Below are 24,104 nucleotides of genomic sequence, written 5' to 3'. Positions count from 1 at the left end.
ACCATATCAAACCAACCTTAAAAAAAAAAAAGTAAAAGTCAAATAATGGTAATCAAACATCCAAATAATCTTTTAATTTCAATATAATCTTACATTATTTACAATATTTTTTATCATCGCACCACTCAATCTATTAATTCAAAATACTAAAATATTTTTATTTTTATTTTATTATTATAATAATACCATCTAAATAATTTTATCAAAAATAATCTTTATTTTTTTTTTTAAAATTATCACCCATTATTAATTTTTAAAAAATTTATTATCAAAATAAGTAAATATCTAAAATCTCTTCCTCTCTAAATATATATATATATATATATGTATATATATATATTTGGGATGGGCTTAATTCCCCACAACCCTAAACTCAACCTATTGACTACATGGTCTAGGTTTATTGATAATTTGGTTAACTAATTTTGATTATTATAAAAGAAAATAAAAATACTTAATTTGGTTAATTAGGAATGTGTTTTTAAACCCAAACCCAAATTTTTTATTTTTATTCTTATTTAGATTTTGTTATATTTAGTAATGATTCAAAAACATCTTATTTCCAAACCTATTAACCATAAACTTATTATTTTTTCATTCCAAAATGGTCAAGTAAAGTTCACTTAATATTTCTTTTCAATCCTATCTAGCTCCTTAAAAATTGTTTCATCCTAAAAAATTATTAAAATTTATTTGGCTCCTTTTTAATTATATTTATTTTTATTTTCTTATTGCTCAATGTGTTTGTTAAAAAAAGAAAAGAAAATAAAATAAAAAAGACATTTTCAGACTTCCGCCGCTGCTTCTTCTTCCTCTTCGCTTTGGAGCAGCCTGCCGCTTGAAGCATGAACTTGAACTGTTAATCATCTATCTCCATTTGATTCCATTTTCCAATTCCATTCTCAAAATGCCAATCACTGCTATGAATTTCCCTTCTTCTTTGACTGCACACATCTCTCTCCTCGCCGTCCTCTCCGCCGCCACTGTCTACTGTTTATACAAGTCCAGACGACTCAAACTCATCGAGAAACACTCTCAAAAGCTTAACCCATTTCACCCATCATCAAAAGGCAAGATCTTTTTCATCTCTGAAACCGGCACTTCAAAAACCCTAGCTCAAAGACTTACCCGTCTTCTATCTTCAAACGGGGTTGAATTCGATCTCGTCGATCCAATCAACTATGAACCAGAAGATCTCCCTAAGGAGACATTGATTTTGATCGTTGCTTCTACATGGGAAAACGGAAAGCCACCACAAAACGGTGCTTTCTTAGCAAACTGGCTTGCGGAGAGTGCTGAGGATTTCAGGGTCGGTTCTCTGCTGCTTAAGAATTGTAGATTCGCTGTTTTTGGTGTTGGGAGTCGGGCATATGGCGATTCATTCAATGCTGTTTCAAGGGATTTCTCGAAACAGATGAGTTCGCTTGGGGCGGTTGAGTTGGTTTCTGTGGGGGATGGAGATGTGGATGAGGGAGATTTAACAGAGGTTTTTGATGCTTGGAGTGAGAAGTTAGTTAGAGTGTTGAAAGATGGTTCTGCTTTGCCTAAGGAGATTGAAAATGAAATTGAGAATGAGTTTAGCGAATCAGATTATGAAGATGAATTTAGTGATGAGAATGATCAGGAATCTGATATTGTTGATGTGGAGGATATTGCAGGCAAGGCTCCTTCAAGGAAATCATCCAGATTGGTTGAAGGTGGTGAAAAGGTGAAGGGTGTGAAGGAAATGGTGACACCAGTACTCAGAGCAAGCCTGGAGAAGCAGGTGATGATCTTTTTCTTTTTTTGAAATTACAGTTTCATGATTTCTCCAACCATATGAATTCTAATTCTAATGTAATCGATCATTTGCAGGGATACAAAATCATTGGCTCTCATAGTGGTGTTAAACTATGTAGATGGACAAAGTCACAACTAAGAGGAAGGGGTGGTTGTTACAAACATTCTTTTTATGGCATAGAGAGTCACAGGTGAGAAGCTTTTAAGGCTTTTTTTTGCTTAGGTTTGGATGTGTATAATTGGTATTTGAATTACAATTCAATTCTGAAGTGGAAACGTTCAAATTCAAACTTAAAAAATCATATTCGTTCAGTTCTATATTAAGTCAGGAAACATATAATTTATTTGGAATTGGACCTTATTTTTTTTGGATTGGTTGGTTGTTGGTTACTTCTTTAGTTTATTTTCAATTCTGGTTCACTGATTTGAGTGTAGTTACCAAAGAATTGGAATCTTATATTGCTAATACTTTGATCTAGTGGTGTTAATTAGCAGATTTTGAGCCTATTTGAAAACTGTCACAATCTTAATCATCCCACTGAATAATCGCCAAAGTTAAAAAATTAAAGTGATTTCTTTTCGTTTGGTATAAGATTGTAGTGTGATTTTGGCTTATTTAGTATAAAGATTATTTCTAGATAATGATCCAGATTATAGTATGATTTTTGACTTAATTCGGTAAGATGTTTTGTGAATGATGATATTTGACAGACATAAATAAATGGATATTTTTTATTTTGTCGTTATACCATCATCTGATCCATTTCATATTCATGTTTGATGAGTACTTAAAGATGCATGGAGGCAACCCCAAGTTTGGCTTGTGCCAATAAATGTGTTTTCTGTTGGAGACATCATACAAATCCTGTTGGAAAGAGTTGGACGTGGAAAATGGATGATCCTTTGGATATTGTAAATTCAGCAATAGAGCTTCACAGAAAGATGATTAGACAAATGAAAGGAGTTCCTGGTGAGTTTACTGAGTTTGGTTAGATATCTAGTGGGGCTTATCAATTTATTTTTGAAAGAAACTCATTTTGCCTCATGAAGTTGCATCAATAGTTCGCTTTGCTTCCTAAACTTTATCCTTTATATTTTATTTTCTAAATGTTTATTCAAATGGAATAAATGAATTTTGTGTTTATTCACGAGCCACTTGTAGGTGTTGAACCTGAGCGGTTATCAGAGGGTCTATCACCTAGGCATTGTGCCTTGTCACTTGTAGGAGAACCTATCATGTACCCTGAGATTAATGCTCTTGTTGACGAGCTTCATCGGAAGCGAATTTCAACTTTTCTTGTAACTAATGCTCAGTTTCCCGACAAAATCAAAATGCTCAAACCTATTACCCAGGTATTCTAACCTATACATATCATAGTTTTTTTTCTAGTGATGTTGTTTTGGTTACTTAATACTGAAAACATATTGCAGTTATATGTTAGTGTAGATGCAGCAACAAAGGATGAATTGAAAGCTATTGATAGACCACTCTTTGGGGACTTCTGGGAGCGCTTCATTGTGAGTTTTATTATGCATTGAAGCTGAAATATTGATTTCATAACCTGTTCTTAGATACGAAACTTGGAAAGATTTATTTAGAGAAGAATAAGAAATGAGGGTTTCTCTCCCTATAAATCAACTTTTCTCATTTTCCATTAATCTAATTCACTAATTGCATGCATATCCAAAATTGAAATCTAAAATTTGCTGATGGATTAACCTAAATCTAATATAGAAAACCCATTTGGAAACACTTACTGTTTCTGGATATGGATTTGAATCTGGATCCAGATGAAAAACCACCAATAGTTTTTTTTGAATTTGTACTGATTATGTTCTATTTTCAAACATGATTTCATCTTGATGAGATGGATGATCTGATAGAGAAACGTGTTTTTCAAATGGTCCCGTTATGTGATACAAAATGTTCTTAGGGTTTTATACCCTAAGATGGAGGGCCATGATCACATGCATCTGACGGCTCAAATGGCCAATTTTATCTTATCAAGATAAATACAATTGAAGCTTAATGTTATGTTGGGGTGTATAATTGGAATTGAATTACAATTCAATTTTTATGTTTGGAAGAGTGGTAATGATGGAATTAAAACTTAAAATATAATATACATTTATATTGGAACTATAATTATAATCCAAATTCTTTATTTTAAAGTCATCAAACAAACAAAGGATTTAAAATTAAAACTCAGTCTGAACAAAACATATCCCAAGAGATTTTAGAGACAAGTACAGAATATTTAGAACAAGTGTTCAATTGGATTTATGCTAATTGTTATTCCTGATACTTCCGTTTATTCCAGGACTCATTGACTTCCCTAAGAGAAAAGCAACAAAGAACAGTCTACCGCTTGACGCTAGTGAAAGGATGGAATACCGAAGAAATTGATGCATATTCTAGCCTTTTCTCTCTTGGAAATCCCGATTTTGTCGAAATCAAAGGAGTTACCTATTGTGGATCGTGAGTTATTCCTTCTTATCACCCCCCTTTTCTAGAGATTGTTTGATGTTGGTTTTGTTTTTATTTGGGGTTATTAGAGTTAAATGACTAAAATGTCATTTGTATTTAATATTTTAAAATTGTTATAAAACTAAAATAAGGATATTTTAGTATTTTAGTTAATGATTTGATCGATGATGGTAAGTAACTCTTAAACAGGACTGCAACATCTAAGTTGACAATGGAGAATGTTCCATGGCACGAAGATGTAAGAGCTTTTTCAGAGGCTTTGGCTCTAAAAAGCAACGGGGAGTATGAAGTTGCCTGTGAGCATGTTCATTCTTGTTGCATCCTTTTAGCGAAAGTAGACAAGTTTAAGGTTAATGGTCAATGGCATACTTGGATAGACTATGAGAAGTTTCATGATCTGGTTTGTATTCCATTTTTTCTCACTAAATTTAGTTTTCAAATATTTCTATACCTAGATCAGAAACAAAAACATGAAGTGTTTTCAAATGGGGGTCATTAATCTCGGTTGTGCTTATTTGTATACAATAGGTTGCATCGGGAGAATCCTTTGACAGCAAGGATTATATGGTTGCTACCCCTTCTTGGGCTGTTTATGGAGCGACGGAAGGGGGATTTGACCCATTGCAAGCTCGATATAAGAAAGAGAGGCGACATCATAAATCAAGTCAGTTATCATGAGGTTAGTTATGATTTTGTCGAAGACAGTATCACGAAGTTTAGTGTCGTTTATTTAACTTAGTACCTATACTTTCCTTTTTTGAGGTTGAGCAAATTGGTTTACAAGTAGAACTGATATATTTATTGTGATTTTATGGTAATTGGTTGACTCATTTTAAACTCTTGGTTTGTTTTATGACTTAAAAAAATGAATTAGAATTGTAATAGAATTGAATGTTTATGATTTCTATAGTTTCAATTCAATTGGAATTGTAATTCAAATTCAATTTCTTATAAAAATAGAATTATTATTATTATTAAACTATTAAGGAGCTAACACTATGACTTTATAGTAGACATGGGAAACTAGTCACAATATTATCTTAGCACAACATGTCTCAACAATTTCTACTAATTAATTTTTAAATATTTAATTTTAATTGCACGGTGCCTGGTTTTTTCAAAAGCTCGATAGGGTTTATACAATGAGATTCTTTATCACCCCTCCTTTTCACGGTGGTTATGGAAAGTTTCTCAAACTATTCGTTAATCTTTTCACGAGAATTAATATAAGAACGACGAGAAGACTCAACTACATATCTCATTTTTTTTTTTTATGATGACACTCTATGTTTTACTAAATCTACAATAGAAAACCTTCATTCTCTTATTGATCTTGTTTTATATTATTTAGAATTTTGAATTTTAATTGGTTTTAAATTTGTATTAAATATAATTTTTTAAAATTTAACATATTTACTTGTAAAATGTTGCAAATTTGAAGAACATCTTTAATTTTCTTTATAATATCACTAAATAATGTCAATCCATCTTTAACAATGAGGTTAATTATATCACATGTACATTTAACATGATCTATTTTTTTTTTCCTTTTTAACCTAATAATTGTATTATTATTATTATTATTACTTGAGTTATCAAAACTTAGTGAAATGAGTAGTTTTGAAATACTATACATATCTACCCATGCTTTTAATAAATATAGTTATATTTGTACATTTATATTTTTTATTGTATAATTAAAAATAAATTACTTTTTTACAAAATTTTCAATCTATATCTATAAAATGACAATTGTTACACACATAAAATGATATGATAGTTATATTACAAAATCTCAAATATCATTAGCTATTAAAAACTTAATATCTTGATTATTTAAAATAAAATATACTAATTTCATTTTTTAAATTATAATTGGTTATATATCTACCTAATTGTGAAATTTTGTTAATTCTAGTTTTTAAAAAAAAAATAAAATTATTATATATTTAAATAATTAGTATGTAGCTTAAATGAAAGTGGGTTAATATATACTAGTTAAAAATAAGATAAATAAAATCAAAATTATTATTTTTATATCTTTATTTTTATTTTGTAATAGGACTAGTTTAAATAAAGTGTTTACATATATCATATATTAAATTTTTTCCTTTTTTATTTTTAAAAAGTACTTTTATATATATATAATAAAAATTCTTAATTTGAATTTGTTTGTTTGTTGAGAACCATAATCGCTTCAAATTTATGGGTGGGTCAACCCAACGATCCGATCCATGTAATCATTTACTCTTATATGGTCAACTCTTATATATATATATATAAGAGTAAATGATTACTTGGGTCGGATCGTTGGGTTGACCGGCCCATAAATTTAAAGCGATTAAAAATAAAATTAAAAATATTATAGACAGGTAACAAAAACTAATAAAACACTTTAACCAACTAATTTAATAACATTATATTTTAAATTCTATATAAAATTTAATAAAAACACGGCATTTATAACAATAATATATATATAATAATAATAATCTCTATCATTATTAATTATTAATTTTATATAAATATTTTCTTCTTTTATCTTAACTTATTAAATCAGAATATTATATAAAATAAAAGTAAAAAATAAGATAAAGATATAAAACACACAAAATTATTTAGTATTAAAAAAAATATTACCTAAGAAAAATATTATATTAATATTTTTATATAAAATTAAATAAATAAATAAATATGTAACTTTATATAATTATTATATATTAAAAAATAAATGAGGAGATACATTTTTTAATTAGAATAAGTTTTATATATATATATATATATATATATATATATATATATATATATATATATATATATATATATATATATATATATATATATATATATATATATATATATATATATGAGAAAAAAATAAAAATAAAAATTATTTTTATTAATAAATTTATATAATATATTAAGAAAAAATAATATATAATAATAATAATGTTTTATATGTATATATATTATTTTTATTTAATATTATGATAAGAGTTATAATTTTTTTATTATATATTTTGTTTTTTTACCGTATAAAATTTTTATATATTTAAGATGTAATTTAAAATATATATATAAATACACAAAATTATTTCAACAATCATAGATAGTTTAGCGGTTAAATGTTGGGAATGACGGTTTGAGTAATGCAAATATTGGTGAAAAAATATAATAATTCGTCCACGGAAGGTGATTCGGAACATAAGATCATGGCAAATGATGTAATTAAATGTTGGGAATGTCGGCTTAAATTAGATATTATAAAAAAATTACTAGTAAATTCACATGGGATGCACATGGAAAAGATAAAAACATAATAAATTTCAAAAAAAAAAATTATAATAATTTTAAAATATGTATTTAATGTGTCTTATACTTAATAAATAAAATTAAGATAAGAAATTTAATTATTTTTATTATATATAATTTTATATGATATCATTATTAACGAAATATTTTTATTTAATATTAGGATAAGAGATATAATTATTTTTATTATATTTTTTGTATGAATATGAAAATTTTATATAATATATATAATTATTCAAAATGTAATTTACAAAATATATATAAACACAAAATTATAAAATTATTTCAACAATAATAAGTGGTCTAGCGGTTAAAGTGTTAACATTTCATACTTAAATAAGAGTTCGAATCCGTTATAATATTTAGGTGCGCGAATTTTGGTAGATGAAGCAGAAGCAAAAATGTCGGCTTGAGTAACACAAACATTAGTGAGAAAACCTAAAGGTTCGTTCATAGAGAGTTGAGTAAAACAAACATTATTGAGAAAACTTAAAGGTTCGTCAACGAAGGGTGATTCAAAGCCTAAGTTCATGCCAAAAAGTGTAATCGAATGTTGGGAATGTCGACTTGAATAAAATAAACATTGGTGAGAAAACTTAAGGGTTCGTCAATGAAGAGTGATTCAATGCCTAAAATCATGTAGAAATGTGTAATCGAATGTTTAAGAATGTACTTTTAAAGACCGCAAAGTTCTTCCAAGGGTGAGCCAAAGTAAAAAGTGTAGTCAAATGCTTAAGTATGGTGGTAAGATTAATAATTTATCATTGAATTGAAAGATAATTTAGATGATATAATATATTTTTTTTAATATTAAAATTATTAATATATAAAATCTATAAAATATAATAAATATTTGTTTTATATATATATATATATATATATATATATATATATATATATATAAATTAGAAAAGAAATTTAAAAATATATTTAAGTAAGAATTTTAAGTTTTTAAAGTGATTCTTTTTATTTATTTATTAAAAGAAATAAATTAAGACATTATATATTTGAAATAATATTTTAGAATAACGATATATATTTAATATATTATTAATTAAAAAGACTGAAATAAAAGAAATATAAAATATTTATTAAATATAAATATAAAAATTGTAAAATAAATTATTTAAATTATTTAAATTAAAAATATATTTAACTAAATATGTATGTTAAGTTTTAAATTTATTGAAAAATGTATTTGAGATTTTTTATTATTATAAAATATAAATTAACATACTTGAAAGAATATTTTTTATTAAATATTTATAATAAATAATTTTAAATAGTTTTTAATAATTTATTATTATAAAAAAATAAATTAAGACATGAATAATTTTTTTATTAGTACATATATTTTTATTTAATTATTATATTAATTTAATTATTTTTTAATATTTGTCCAATTATCTATTATAATAATTTATTATTATAAAAAAACAAATTAAAACAATGTATACAGCCATTTTATTACCACATATATATTTTTTATATTTATATATGTATATATAATAATTTTAAATATTTTTTATATTATATTTGTTCAATTATCTATTATATTAATTTGTTTATTTTAAAAAATTTTATTATATTCAATTTACTTATATTTTTATTTTTGATTAAGGTTAATTCATACTAAATTTGGTTATTAAATAATTAAAATTATTAAAAATATAAAAAAATTAAATTAATTAATTAAATATTTTTTTTTAAAATAAATTTATATAATAATAAAGAAGATTAGATTTAAGTAAAATTTTATATAATTTGTTTAGTAATTTATCCAAAATTTAATGTTTGATAAATTTTTTTATAAAGTATTTTCGTCTGTCTAATTAATTAATTGTCAAATTTATATGATTGGTCCATATATATTATATTTAAATAAATAAATATAAGCTAGTTCTCTGGATGGTTGACTATTATTATGAATGATTATTTATTTTAATGAATGGTTGATCTAGGGGTGTTGATAATGTATTTTCAAACAAAAACTCTATAATTTCTATTTGATACGATCAGTAAAAAATAAATATATACTAATTTTATTTTTTTATTTTTATTAGTATATTTTTAATTATAAAATTAAATTAAATTAGATTAGATTCAAGAGAATATAGTTATTTAAAATTTCATTGTATATATTAAAATATAATATTATATATATAAATTAAATTAATGTAATTCTAAATTTAATTGTTTATGGTTAAAATAAATTTTATATTTAAACTTATAAATAAAAAAATTTATATTATTTAAGATTATTATTTAATAATTGTTGATATTGTTTATTTATATATATTTTTTAAATTAAATTGTTTAAGAATTAATATTTTATTTTAACAAACTATTAAATACTAAGTTGATTTAATATGTTGTTTTAGAGTTATTATTATTATTTTCAATTTTCAAAATAAGTTAATTAAATTTTTTAAAATAATGTTTCTAAGACATTTTTTATTATTGTTGTTAAGTTTTATAAATTTTATGATTTTTATTTTGTAAAATTTGTTATTAAACTTAAAAAAAAATTTAAAACTTAAGTATGTTAATTAATTAGTTAAATATTTTTAACTTGTAATATGATTTTAACTTGTATAGATTAGTATTGAAAGCAAAATTGAATTGAGTTACGATGTAGGCCCTGTCTTGTATTTATTGATTGGGAATAGTTTGATTAGGGGTGTTTAATATTTGATCTAAATAGAATATTCGACCGAATTCGAATAAACCGAATTCGAATTTCATTTTCAGTTTTCGAATCGAATTTCAAACCAATTCGAATTCAAATACGGTTTTTGAGTTTGAATTTCAACTCGAAAACCAAACCGAAAACCGAATTCATTTTTTTGTTATTTAATTTTTCAAACATAGCTCAAAAAAAAGTTTAAAATAATCAAATTAAAATATTTGATGTTGAGTTTTTAATAAAAAATTATAATTATAACATCTTCTCTTATATTTAACCATCTAAATATTTAATTGATCACAAAATATTCTATTTCTTAAGAAAATAAAATTATAAATATAAAAATCATATTACTAGTAACTAAATTAAAAAAAAAAAACTATATAATCTATTTTTTCATCATACAACTTTTTAAATTTTTTCTTTTTTAATAAACTCTCAAATAACCCGATATAAAATCAGCTCTTAGAATTGTAGTCCGACCATAATAGATTAGTCATCATATGTTTTAATTAATAATTGATGTTTGAGAATGTCACTTAAGTAACTATAATGTAAATATTTGGTATCCCCATTGCAAAAAATTGACAAACTCTTAAAACTAGTTCATCTTGAAAAAAAGTATTATGGTTTCAATCTATGTTTGGATATGGTGAATTTGGAGGTCCAATTCTAAATTAATTGTAAGTTTGATGATTTTAATCAATGAAATTAAAATGTATAAACTTTTAAGTTTTAATTTCACCATTCTCACCTAAAAATTATTATTTTGTGATTTTTCAAACATAGTAATTAGGTTAAATATCATAGTTAGGTGAAAAGTATATGAATTTGTGTCCTAAGTGGTCATGAATTTGAATTTCACCTCTAAAACATTTATAAAAAAACTGTTAAGAGTCAAATATCATTAAGAGCAAATATGTTGATGACTTGACTTTATAGATAAATTATTGGATATGGATTATTGTTTGGTTTGATGTAAAGATTATTGTTTGTATATCTTAGCCTTCAACATAATTTTTGACCATCTGTTTCCAATTATTCAATCTTTTGGAAATTACCTTTTCATTTACAAATTTAAAGTCTTAATATGTAGAGTTCTAATTGAATCCATCCCAAGTTGGACATAGATAATATTGAACATACCAATCTTATGGTTTCAGTACCATGTCTTAGTTTGAAAATACATGGTTTTGATTAAGACTGAAAACCATCAATTAATTTCTCAATACAATTAGATATGTTTGGTATCAAATGTGTGATTGATTAAGATACAATGAAAATTATGAAACCCTAATTCGTCTCGCATTAATTATTCCACCCACTATCCAATTATCATAAATGCCATCATCGAACCTAACTCAAATGTTTATAGATATGTCTCAATCTAAGTTAAGGTAAACAAAACTTTACATGAAACATCAATTAAACTATGTTAATATGAGAATAAAATTTAAATGATACTAAGTCTTTATAAAACAAATATTATAATAATTAACTATATTCCACACTATTAACAACATAGTAAACATTGAAGAATTTGGCTTAAGAAAAATGTGAAAGAGAGGGATGGAGAAAATAAAAAGGTTTTACATTAAACCTATATGGATATGCACAAATACAATCTAGTACTATGAATGATCACAGATTGAATTGAGTCGGTTTTCTAATACTTTAAATTCGATTTTAGTAGGCAGGTTATACTCTATCAAAACTTTAAATTCGACCTTATATCTAACAAATTAAACATAAAAGATAATAAATTGGTTCGATAATCTTTTTAATAATTCATATTTGTCATATTTGTAAACTAATTTTAAATAATCACAAGCAAAACCAATTACAAAAATATCAACACAATAACAATTTCAAATAAAATTTATCACTAAACAAAGGAAAAATTAAGTTGATATATCTCTCAAATTATTTAAACACGTCAACTTTAATAAATATATAAATTGGATTGGTTTGATTATTTGAATATATCGGGTCATAATATATCAATTGTTACTATATCATACCTAGGACCGGCCTCAAGGTAAGGTTAGTTAGGCGATCACATAAAACACCAACAAATATGATCCATAAATCACTATATGCATTTAGAAACCAATTAATCGAACTATCAAAAATCTCTATTTGTTTTCATTGATTTGAAGGATCATCTCTAAATAATATCTGGGCTTGATTGGTACACAGTTATTTAAAAATCGAAAAGAGAGAAAAATAAATTAATGGTAAACGATAGTTTTGAGAAGATAATGATTTTTTTGTAAAAAAAAACTTAAATATTATTGATATATAAATAAAATATAAAATAGTAATTAAAAATATAAAGTATTTTAGTATTTTGGTTACTGAATTGAATGATATGATTGATGAGAAGGGAGTGAAATAATGTTTTATTTGTTTGAGTTATTAAAATAATCTAAACTAAACAAGACACTATTATAATTTTTTGGGTTTCATAAATAAAATGATTGATCGACAATATATATATAGTTTTCATGTGTGACATTGCTATAAGTTGTTCGCTAAGATGATTTCATATAATTTATGTTGGGATAAATTTTAGGAGTCAAAGATTTCATCCAAAATCTCGTTATTTATATGAAGTGTTATTCACGGTGAAATTCTTATAAATGATATGTGTACGAAAGATGTTGTATTATGGCTAGTCGAATGTGTCACGAAAATGTTGAATCGATAACTTATTTACTTTTGCATTGTTTTAGGACGACTATTATTTGGAGTCTTTTGTAGAGTATTACTATGATTCATTGAGTGATTCCCGAGTCTTTGCATAGTTACTGAAAAATTTTGATTGATCCAGATGATATGGCAAACCTATATACTTGAGTTACTATCGAAATTATTTTTTGTTGAACAATCTAGTTTGAGAGAAATCGTCGAACTTTCAATGATCGTAGTCGTCCGATGCGTATCATTCATACTAATATTATTATGATGTTTTCTGAGATTCGTTTAAGAAAATTAGTAGAGTTAATCGTTATTCTCGAGAATTTACGAGCTCGATAATTTATTAAGTATCATTTATTTTTTCATGTCATGCTCGGTCGTTTTGTCTCTACTATATTTTTTTTCAATATTGTATTTTTTTAAAGTATATGTTATATTTGATTCATATTTGGAAGTGTTGAGATATTAATGAACCATGAATCATAATAAATGAAGTTAGGATTAAGTAAAATTATCTAATGGTCTTGATTAATTAGCCAATTAGTCTTCTTAATACGCTAAATCTTTAATGGCCATTGATCGGTATTTGCTCCCTCAAGCCGCCATCACTTTCAACAGACATGTTTGTCCCCTCCCTATTCGTGAACGTGATCCTTTCCCAAAACCCACTTCTCTCTCTCACTCTTTGTTTTTCTGGATAAGATCATATTGTTGACCCAACTCAAGATTGCCAGATCAGACCAGGAAAGAAATGATTTTTGTAATTCCTATGATGAATATTTTAGTATTTTGCGTGTCTATATGTAATATGATTTGCTACAGTAATATATAATCTCTCTTTCGGGAGAGAAAGTGAGAAAGTATCGCTCTCTTCATCAATTGATTGAATGAATTAATGAATGAATGGTGAGAAACTTGAATCTCTTCGCTTTCACTGTTCTATACTATCTGCGCCACACAAATTTGAAAGCGATCTTAGTCTTGAATCTCTGGTTCATAAATGGTGGCTCAAAACCACTGAAAAGGATATAGTTTGTCGATAGAAGTCCTTGCTGGTGAGTTTTTGTTCTTTTTCTTTCATATTTTTGGTGTTCAATAACTCCTAAACCGAAGAATCATAGATTAAGATCTGGGTTTTTGATAAATCTTCAAATATAAACGATGGGTTTTCTTTCTCTCGATCTGATTTTCAATTTCTGACTGTGTTCTTCATTGATTTTCCTTTAGTATTTTTTCTATATGGAGAATTCTGGTGATATAGATTCAAGTCTTCAAATCATTAGACACCCATCATCTTACAAACCCACCAACAGATCTTCATGGTTCGATTTGAGAGTTTTCTATATCAGAATCAGCAATGTTTTCATTAACGATTCAACTCCAGACAGTCTTACTGTTAACCATATTCCTCTAAGTCCTGAAACCCATCTGGAAGTGAATGGTGTGAGATGTGGAATGCATTCAGAAGGAATCTCATCTCAATTAAGAAGAGATAGAGTGGATAAGAAATCTGAAGAGGCTACATTTGTTAGCACTGATAGTATAAGGCTGAATGGTAGTGTGAAATTTGAGATTTTTTATAAGGAAGAGATTGTTCTTTTCGGTGTTTTAGAGATGATTTCAAGTAACAATGGTTATAATAGTGCCAAAAGATGGAGTATGGATTGTGAACCTGTAATGACAGTTGGAGGGAGTGGGAAACAAGAGTTGTTAGTGCCAACTATGGAGGTTTATATTACTGGTTCTTTCTCGGGTTCACCGGTTATACTTACTAAAACAGTTCATCTTAATGTTCGGAAGAAGAACAATAGGAGGAAAGCCTTGTTAGATTCCATTCCTGAGTATGAAGATGATAAACACATTCATGAATCTAGACATGATCATCTACAGGTATTATAAGTTTTTTTTCTTTTTGTTCTTGAATCTTCTAATTGTTGTTGATTTTATATCCTGATTCTCCCTTTTCAATCATTAAACATTGTTAGATTTCACGGGGTTTTGTCCAAATTCTCATATGATTCGCATGATATTTTTAAGACCAACACATTGTATTAAACTTCTACCCGATTTAGTCTTCTCAATCATATCACATTGAAGTCTATCTTGTTTACTTTTAAACTTTGATTCGAATGTTTTCTTTAAGTGCAACAAACCGAGTATCGCGTGCCTTTCTTCTCCTACTTGATTTTGACTTCTCAATCATATCATGTTTGTAACTTGTAAGCTTTGATTTTATTTTCTAGGGCATTTATCCAAACTCTCTTAGGATTCACCTAAATTTAGGTTTCTCAACATATCAATTGAATGATTGAAGTCTATGTTGTTTACTTCCAAACTTTGATTTTGTTCTATTAAGATTTGCATGCTATTTTTAAACCCAACACATTGTTAATAACACTTACCTAATATAAGCTTCTCAATCATATCACACTAAATTTTATGTTTTTTCCTTTCAAACATTGATTATGTTCTCAAGTGTTTTTGTCAAAGGCACATAGGATTCAAATGTTTTCTTTAAACCCTCTACACATTGTATTGAACTCTTACCCGATTTAGGCTTCTCACTTATATCACACTGAAGTCTTAAAGGTTTTTGTTAAATCCTGATAAGATTCACATGCTTTCTTTAAAAAACTAACACATTGTACAAAACTACTACCCAATCTAGGCTTCTCAATCATATCACACACTAAATTTTGATTTCGTTCTCTTAGGTCTTTTTTAATCCAAATTCTGATAAGATTAGCTTGCTTTCTGCAGTAAGCCCAACTCATTGTAAACCATTTTTTTGGTGTAGATGTGGATCAAAAGAGTTCACTAGGATATTATAAGTTATTATGATGGAGGTGCTTCCATTTGCAAAACATGTTCTTTTGTTTGGGAATTGTGAATGATTTCTTGGAATGGGAAATAGGATTGATTATCCAATATATCTTCAAGAGTATGGGCATGGCACATGTTTTGAAATGATTTCAGTAAAGACAGGTTTATCCTTTTTGTTTTCTCCTGTTCTTTACATTTTCTTTCTTTCTTTCTGCCATAGCCTGCCAAGCATGGTCCTCAGCACCAGATCCATTTATCCTGGTCCACAATCTTTCTTTTACAATATTTTTTTTTTAAAAGTCATGAAAATCAATAACAAGTTTAAACCAAAACAACATTGTCATTCAACAAAGAATAAATGATAATCTTTTGCTATTTGTCGCATGACTAAGTTGACAGATCCATACCCACATGAGAAAACCAAATGAAATCGATTATATGCATAATTCCAGTTGTTATTTTGCAGGCTGGAGAATATGGAGGCTATAAATCGGAATGCGGAGAAGAAGAAGGAGAAGAATACAATAGTCTATACTGGGGAAGAACAGATTACATGGAAGGTGAAGATGGCGAGCTTACATGGTTCAATGCGGGGGTTAGAGTTGGAGTTGGTATAGGCCTTGGGATATGCCTTGGACTTGGTGTAGGAGTTGGTTTACTTGTGCGCACTTATCAATCTACTACTGGAAACTTGAAAAGGAGATTTGGTTGATGTTTTTTTTGTTAAGTTGGTCTTTTTTCTTTATATATGTATCCTCAATCCCGGTTCTTATTGGCATAAATTTCCTTGAGGTGCAACTGCCTTTAATGGTTAGTGTGAGTTATTGAATGAATCATTTTTTTATATGTTTTAGATAATCTTTCTTTTGTTGTTGGCTATGTATTTATAATAAGAAAATGAGAGATAGATAGATGTTGCATTAATGGAACTTCATTTTGTGTGATTTAGTGATGTTTTGTATATGTATAATATCAACTAGCAATAAACAAAAATATATATAGCCTCAGCCTCACAACTTTTAACTTTGGCTGAGAATTTTTTCGGGATTTCTACTAACTCTATCGGGGAATTTGATCGTCCTTTTAGAAGATCTTAGAGCTTGTTAAGGTATGGTTTGATTTTGGGTTCTTGTTTTACCACTTTGTATCCCTCGAATTTTAAAACACTTAAAATCAAGAGTTTATTTAAATTAGAAGACAAATAGTTTAATTGAAATAATAAAATATTATTTTAAATGAATATTACTTATATATTATTATTATATAATTAAATATAAAATTATTTAAATAATAATAAATAAATGACACTACAAAAACAAATTTATATAAATAAATTATATGAATTCATTTATTTAGATAAATAATAACTCTTTTTTGAATTTATAAATATAAATTTATTTATTTTTATGAAAAATTATAAAAGTAAAATATTTATAAACTCATAAAATTTATTTTAATAAATTTAAAATTTTAATAGTTTGAAGGTATTGTTCTCCAACTCAGATCCTTTAATATTTTTATAATTGTAAAATTTTATAAATTTGAGATTTTAAAAGTACTGTTCTCCTTAACTAATTGCATGCAATATTTTCAGAATTTTATAAATGTATTTAGATTTATTTCAAGTTAAGAAATAATTAGTTTTTTATGGTTAATATTTTTAGAATTTTGTTTTTTACACATGACATTATCGATGTCATTAAAACAAAATAGGGCATTTGAAAGTGACTTTCTTCTCACTAAATCTACAAGCTTAGCTCAGTTTTAAAAAAATATTAACAAATAATTGTTCTTCAAAAAAAATTATATATATATAATATTTGTGTCTATTACTCTAATATTAATTTAGATTAAATAATACTTCATAGTAGATTAATACCATAAACTGATTTATCAATCCATCCAGTAGTGAAGTACGAACTTGATAGGATCTCTATTCTATCTCTATCTCTATCTCTATCTCTATCTCTATCTCCATCTCCATCTCCATCTCCATCTCCATCTCCATCTTCATCTCCATCTCCATCTCCAATTCTTCGGTACCCCGATATCTTGCGATACTTAATTATTCGATTAAATAATTTTAAAATTATAGATGTTACAAAGAAGAAACATAACTTTATTAAATAATAAATAACTTTAAATTATTAATATTGAAATGTAAAAAACAAAACATAATTACTTAAATATTTATGTTATAAATGTGGAAGAAAAAAAAAAACGAAAAGATGAGGTAAAAAGAGAGAAATAATAATTTTTATTAAAAGTAAAGTTGAAGATGAAAGTAATGAAAGGAGAAATAATTTTTTTGAAAAATATTAAAAAAATAAAATTAAAATATAGTGAGGATAAGAACAAAATAAATAATGTATTTATGATAATATTGGTTGTGATGGGGTATTTGAAAAGTCACGTTAAGCCTTAATAAAAATGCACAACTTTCTCATCCCCAAATCCGAACCTCCCCATCCCCAAATTCGAACCCGATCAGGTATTTTTTTTCTCACCTCGTACCCTCCCCCAATTTAAAATGCCTGAATTGGACCCAAGTACTGACACATATCAGATATATATATATATATATATATATATATATATATATATATATATATATATATATATATATATATATATATATATATATATATATATATAGTATTCATTAGCATCTTCATTCAAGAAGACAATTACCCATTGAATGATTTCATGTTGGAATCATATTAATCTAAAACAAAATTATGTTCAATAATTGCCTAACTGGCGATTATTTAAAAATATAACAACTTTAAGGATAAATATTACAATATTACAATATTCCAGTGTCTTAAAATTCAAAATGAACTCAATAATAATACATGGTCAAATTCTGATACCAACCATTTTTTCTCAGGTAAGAATTATAAGATATTACCATTAAGGACATAGGACTCTTTCAGCATCATGTTATATTACTAAATCTTCTTCTTCATTAAAAATATTAATTATTAGTTGTCTCATAAGCCATAGAACATTAGAGAGGCTGGCTGTTCTTTGGTGTAAATTCCCATAGAGCTGCGGTTTTCTGATCGTCGAGAGACATCATCTTCGAGAACTCGTTATGATCGTAGTTCAACGTGGCCTTACCACCAAATTCAGTTGGGAGATTGTCGATGTCAAAATATGAACTCATAAGCTCAACACTTTCTTTATCCTTAGGATATACAAATTTGACTTTATTGAAAGTCTTGGTGTCTAGGAAATATTTCACAATCTGAAATATTTAAAACCAAAGTACAAAAGTTAGATTTTAGACAAGGACAATAACAATAACATTTAAAACCAAAGTACAATGTTAAAGATATTTATAATGTTATTATTGTGATGATATTGAAGGTTAGATCCATCAATATTGAATGTTAAATATGAAAAATATGTTAATTTGTTTGAGATCTCTTTGTTTTTCTAGAAGAACTTAGAGCTTTCATTTTAATTTTGAACTGTGATTTTCATGTTATTTTATGTGCTATGCTTAAACGATTTTTTTATTACATGATAATTTTTAGTTATATGTTTAAAAGTAAAAAATTATATAAGTTTAAAATTAACTATTTAATTTAAAATTTAATTACGTTTAGTTAAATATTTAATTTATAACTTAAATAAATTAAGTGAAAATCAAAATATAAAATTAAATAATTAATATAAATATTAAATAACAAAAATTTAGGTAGATGAGAGAATTATAAAAGTTTGGTATTCTAGAAATTAAATAGAAAGTTTGGTATTTTGATAAATTAAACGAAAAGTTTGGTATTCGTACAAGAGGTTGATGATATGTTCGTGCATATGTTGTACTTCGGTTAAGACCAACTCCGATCTAGTCCCCGAAGATAAACATATTTTTTAATATTTGTTTTTTATGTTTCCTATGAGGGTGTTAGGCATAAGTTGTATTACCTTGAGACCCGGCCAGAAACGAATATAAAAAAATTGTGTTTTTCAAATAGGACCATTAATCTAATTATTAAGCGGGAAATATAGAACAAACCTTCCAAAATGCTTGAAAAATACGTGGAGGATTGTAAAGAAACGCAACAGCCAGCCTCTCGGGGTAGTGGTTCTGAAGAATATGGACAGTATCTCGGGCTGATTTAATAGGGACACTAGTGGACATGGACCAACCAGTGTAGTCAATTAACCAAGCCATTTGTTCTTGTTCTTTTGGTAGATTAAGAATGGCATTCTCCATAAGGTAAACTAGATGTCGAATTTGATTGTCAATTGATTTTGTGTTCTGTGTGCAATGAAAATGAAACATAAGTTTGCCTGAAAAAATAATATTTTATTTCATTGTCTATTCTACAAATTAAATACCTGTAGCCCAGGTTTCATTATCAAAACTGTTCTCCCATGTCTGTCATGAAAATTTGCTCTAAATGCTTTTCCAGTCTCACTTTCAATGGCTACTTCATCCTGAAATAACAAATAAACATTTTTTTAGTTTGTGACACTAATATACCAAATACTTGTAATTGTTTGATGTGAGATATATATTTAGAAATATTTTCAAATAATTCATTATCCATTATCAATCACTACTTATTCACATTTTAAAAATACAATAAATTTGTTTCAAATAACACCCAGTAACTCAAGTGTTAGAAATGTACATTCATGCTATAACTTCCTAAATTCAAAATAATAATAATATTTCCAAATAACCTATTATCTATTACTCAACTAAAATACTAAATTCTTAGTTTCCAAAAGATTTGCTTTGGATTGCTACATAATCTACTATCTATTACTCAACTAAAATAGTTCAAGTGGCGAGAGTGGTTCTTAAGATACCAAAGTCACGGGTTCGATTCTCTCTTAAAACGCCTTAAATGGAAATAAAAATCATGACCGTGGAGTGTTATGCTAATTTTGTGAAATTCATTAGTGATTTTTACAACTCATTCAGATACATGTAAGTGTTACCAAATAAGCCATACTCAATTTGAAAAATTAAGGTAACTAAGATTAAAGACATAACAAAAGTGACTCACCCAAATGATTTCCTCAGGCTTATAGGTTGATCTCCACTGCAAAGTATCTTCCAACATTTTCTTTGTTTTTTCAACATTCCAATTACGAGCCTCTAAATATCTTCTCAAACATTCATCAGAACAGTATTTCAAGCTACATCCAGATAATGGACCAATAGCATCTCTAAGTTCATTCACCTGTTGTCAAAAATATTTGAAAAAAAAAAACTTAAGCCAGCAGTAAACACAGCACAAGTTCTTTATGTAGCCGCGATAAATCCAACAATACTTTCTGTTATGATACCTTGGATTCGTGCTGACGCTCATCGCTTTCTGGGTCATGAAGGGAATTGTTCCTTTGACGAAACATGGTAACACACTTTTGATAGCTTTAGAAGCTGAATTCAAACAAAAGATCAGAAGATTATGTATAAGTTAATGCTTAATATGTTTGTATAAAAGTTCTTTAAATGTAGCAAAACATCCAATTCAAAGAAAATGAACTTTTTGGTTTATTTCATATTTATCTCTATTAGAGCACATTTGATGTTGAGTCTTTTTTTAACCAAAAACCCTTTTCATATTTGATTTGTTTTCAATTATCCAATCAAACAATTTTTTTATGTGTATAGTTTTTTTTTAAAGCTCACTCAATTATTCAACCAAAATAAATAGTATTAACTAAGCAAACTAAAAACTCAAATAACTATTTTTATTATTAAAATTATTTTTTCAATAAATTCAATAAAAAACCTGAACAACCCAATATAATAAAGCTCTAAATATTTAAATAACCAGGTTAATTTTTTTTAAAGTTAGTTAGTTATGTATTTCATATTTATTTGATAGTGCATAGAGCAAAATCAGAGATTATATAGCCTTGTTTGAAAATCCCTATCCATAGTTCTGGATCTGAGTTTGAACTAAGAATTTATTATTATTTTTTTTTGTCTAAAAACTTTAATTTTTTTTTTCAAATATCAAATTTAAATATTGATATAGATAAATAATATTCATAAATATACTTTATTTATATATATTAACAAATTTAATAATATTATTTTTTTTCAAATTCAGTTATGCTCTATCTCTAAGCATTTCTACACTTTTTAATTTTGTTAAATAATTTTTTTTATATTAAAAATGATAAGAATTGTTTAAAGATAATAAAAAAACCTAATATATATATATATATATATATTTTAAAAAAAAAGACTATACATTTTAATAGCAATATGAGAATTACATCAAAATTTAAGTGAAAAAAAATACCAATTACCACTTAATTTATAACTTTCAAGTCATTCAAATTATTATTATTATATATATATATATATATATTTGAACATCATTAAATGTAAGGGTAAAATGGTAATTAGATAAATCAATGGAATAATCAGTTGACTATTCAAATATCCCAAGACCAATTAAACAAGTCCTTAATTAAAATATTCTTTATATTATATTTTTGCCGACCAAACAATTAAATAAATTATTGCACTGTTATTTTTAATAATATTTAAAATTAACAATATGATATTAAATAATATAAGTCAAGTCAATGCTCATAAAAAATAATAATATATAAAAAATATATATTGCAAATCGGTAACGGTAAGACAAGAAAATGAAAAGAATACTTCATATAAGCAACAAACAAACTAACATTAATCGATTCCATAAACAAGCAAAATATATTGATTTATATTTCATATAAGCATCAAATAATCGATTCCATAAACAAGCAAAATATCATCAGTTCATACTTCATATATATATAAGCATCAAACGATCATTAATCGATTCCATATATAAACAAGCAAATATATCAGTTCATACTTCGTATAAGCATCAAAATGATCATTAATCGATTTCATAAACAAGCAAATTAATATATCAGTTCATATATAGTTCATATAATTACATCAAACGAGCATTCATCGATTCCATAAACAAGCAAGATATCGATCGTCGATCGATTCATTGCTTCAAAATATTATGAGATAAACAAGCAAGATATCGATCGATCCATTGCAGATAAACAAGCATTTCGCAATAGAATCGAGAAACAGACAGAGAATGAGAAAGAAAGTTCACCGGATCTAAAGCTAAATCGGATCGAATTCCTTCTTCGCCGCAAAGATTAAACTCTTCGTTTTCTTCAGTAGAATGCGATCATTTTCTTCAGCTCAAACATCATCTTATAGGCAGTTATAGCACGCATGTTGAATGGGAGGAGAGAGAGAGAGAAATGAAAGAAAGCTGGAATAAGAGAATATTTTACTGTTGATAAGAAATGCTAAACTAACTGCTTTTCACGTAATTAATAAACGACAGTAAGACTAGTAACATATATAAATGATGGACGGTAGGCATAAATTTACTTTTTATTCTTTTTCAATTTTATAATCTTTTGACTAAAATTTTTACTTTAATTTAAAGTAAATTTTATATATTTATTTATCTTTAAACTCATATTAGTTAACACAAATAAATGACTATAGAAACTGTTAAATAATAAAGGTTATTAAACTAGATAAAACTATTTTAAATAATAAATAAATCTTGAATAATACTGTAGAAAAAGAAACTTATGTAATTTTTAACAAGATAATAATTTTGTATTTCTCATAATATATATATATATATATATATATAAATAATGATGCTTAATTTTGAAAGTGCCCGGATTACCGGGTTGAGAGATGTGATTAATTTAGATATATATGTAAGAATAATGGATATTTGGGTCGGATTCTGGGTTGACCCATCCATAAACTTAAAACGGTTAAAAATCAAATTAAAAATGTTATAAATATGTTTCGAACTCGCAACTTAACAAAATAAATATAACTCTTTAAATATAAATCTTTAACCAACTAGACTAATAACACATTATATTTTTAATTCAACACCGAATTTGATAAACGCGAGACACTTTTAATTAACTAATCTGGGTCGAGAGCTGCGGTTAATTTGGATATATATGTGAGAGTAAATGGATATTTGGATCGGATTCTGGGTTGACTCACCCATAAACTTAAAACGGTTAAAAATAAAATTAAAAATGTTATAGGTATGTTTCGAACTCGCAACCTAATAAAATAAATACAACTCTTTAACCAACTAGGCTAATAACATTTTATATTTTATCCGTAGATATTTGATGAACACGGGACGTTGTAACAATATATTTTTATTCGTGTGCGTCGCACTCGAATCTTCTTAGTATAAACTATTTCTTTTAATAAATTTTATTTTTATTATAATAATAATTTGGAATTTGACTATTGATCTTGAATTTCAA

General features: G+C 26.2%; 3 protein-coding genes across 3 annotated transcripts; 2 read left to right on the top strand and 1 right to left on the bottom strand.

Moving 5' to 3' along the window:
- The first annotated feature begins 795 nt into the window (after window positions 1-795).
- Window positions 796-5,173, top strand: LOC124932578 (S-adenosyl-L-methionine-dependent tRNA 4-demethylwyosine synthase). The gene is made up of 8 exons (XM_047473232.1): window positions 796-1,765; window positions 1,855-1,970; window positions 2,574-2,749; window positions 2,942-3,132; window positions 3,211-3,297; window positions 4,101-4,258; window positions 4,457-4,667; window positions 4,796-5,173. The coding sequence occupies exons 1-8, from the start codon at window positions 908-910 to the stop codon at window positions 4,943-4,945; spliced, it is 1,947 nt and encodes a 648-aa protein (XP_047329188.1). The 5' UTR covers window positions 796-907; the 3' UTR covers window positions 4,946-5,173.
- Window positions 5,174-13,637: 8,464 nt separating this feature from the next.
- Window positions 13,638-16,812, top strand: LOC124932834 (uncharacterized protein At1g01500-like). The gene is made up of 2 exons (XM_047473520.1): window positions 13,638-14,855; window positions 16,255-16,812. Exons 1-2 carry the CDS (start codon window positions 14,205-14,207, stop codon window positions 16,498-16,500), a joined length of 897 nt encoding a protein of 298 aa, XP_047329476.1. The 5' UTR covers window positions 13,638-14,204; the 3' UTR covers window positions 16,501-16,812.
- A 1,736-nt stretch (window positions 16,813-18,548) lies between these two features.
- On the bottom strand, window positions 18,549-23,039 carry LOC124931495 (phosphatidylinositol transfer protein 3). The gene is made up of 6 exons (XM_047471973.1): window positions 22,895-23,039; window positions 21,102-21,195; window positions 20,819-20,995; window positions 20,142-20,240; window positions 19,816-20,061; window positions 18,549-19,038 (listed from the first exon to the last, which is right to left on the bottom strand). The coding sequence occupies exons 2-6, from the start codon at window positions 21,165-21,167 to the stop codon at window positions 18,799-18,801; spliced, it is 828 nt and encodes a 275-aa protein (XP_047327929.1). The 5' UTR covers window positions 21,168-21,195; window positions 22,895-23,039; the 3' UTR covers window positions 18,549-18,798.
- Window positions 23,040-24,104: the final 1,065 nt, after the last annotated feature.

This window comes from Impatiens glandulifera, chromosome 3, assembly GCF_907164915.1.
Source record: "Impatiens glandulifera chromosome 3, dImpGla2.1, whole genome shotgun sequence".
In the NCBI taxonomy this organism is placed as follows: domain Eukaryota; kingdom Viridiplantae; phylum Streptophyta; class Magnoliopsida; order Ericales; family Balsaminaceae; genus Impatiens; species Impatiens glandulifera.
Note: the sequence above shows the minus strand (reverse complement) of the source record. Positions and strands in the feature narration are given on the sequence as shown.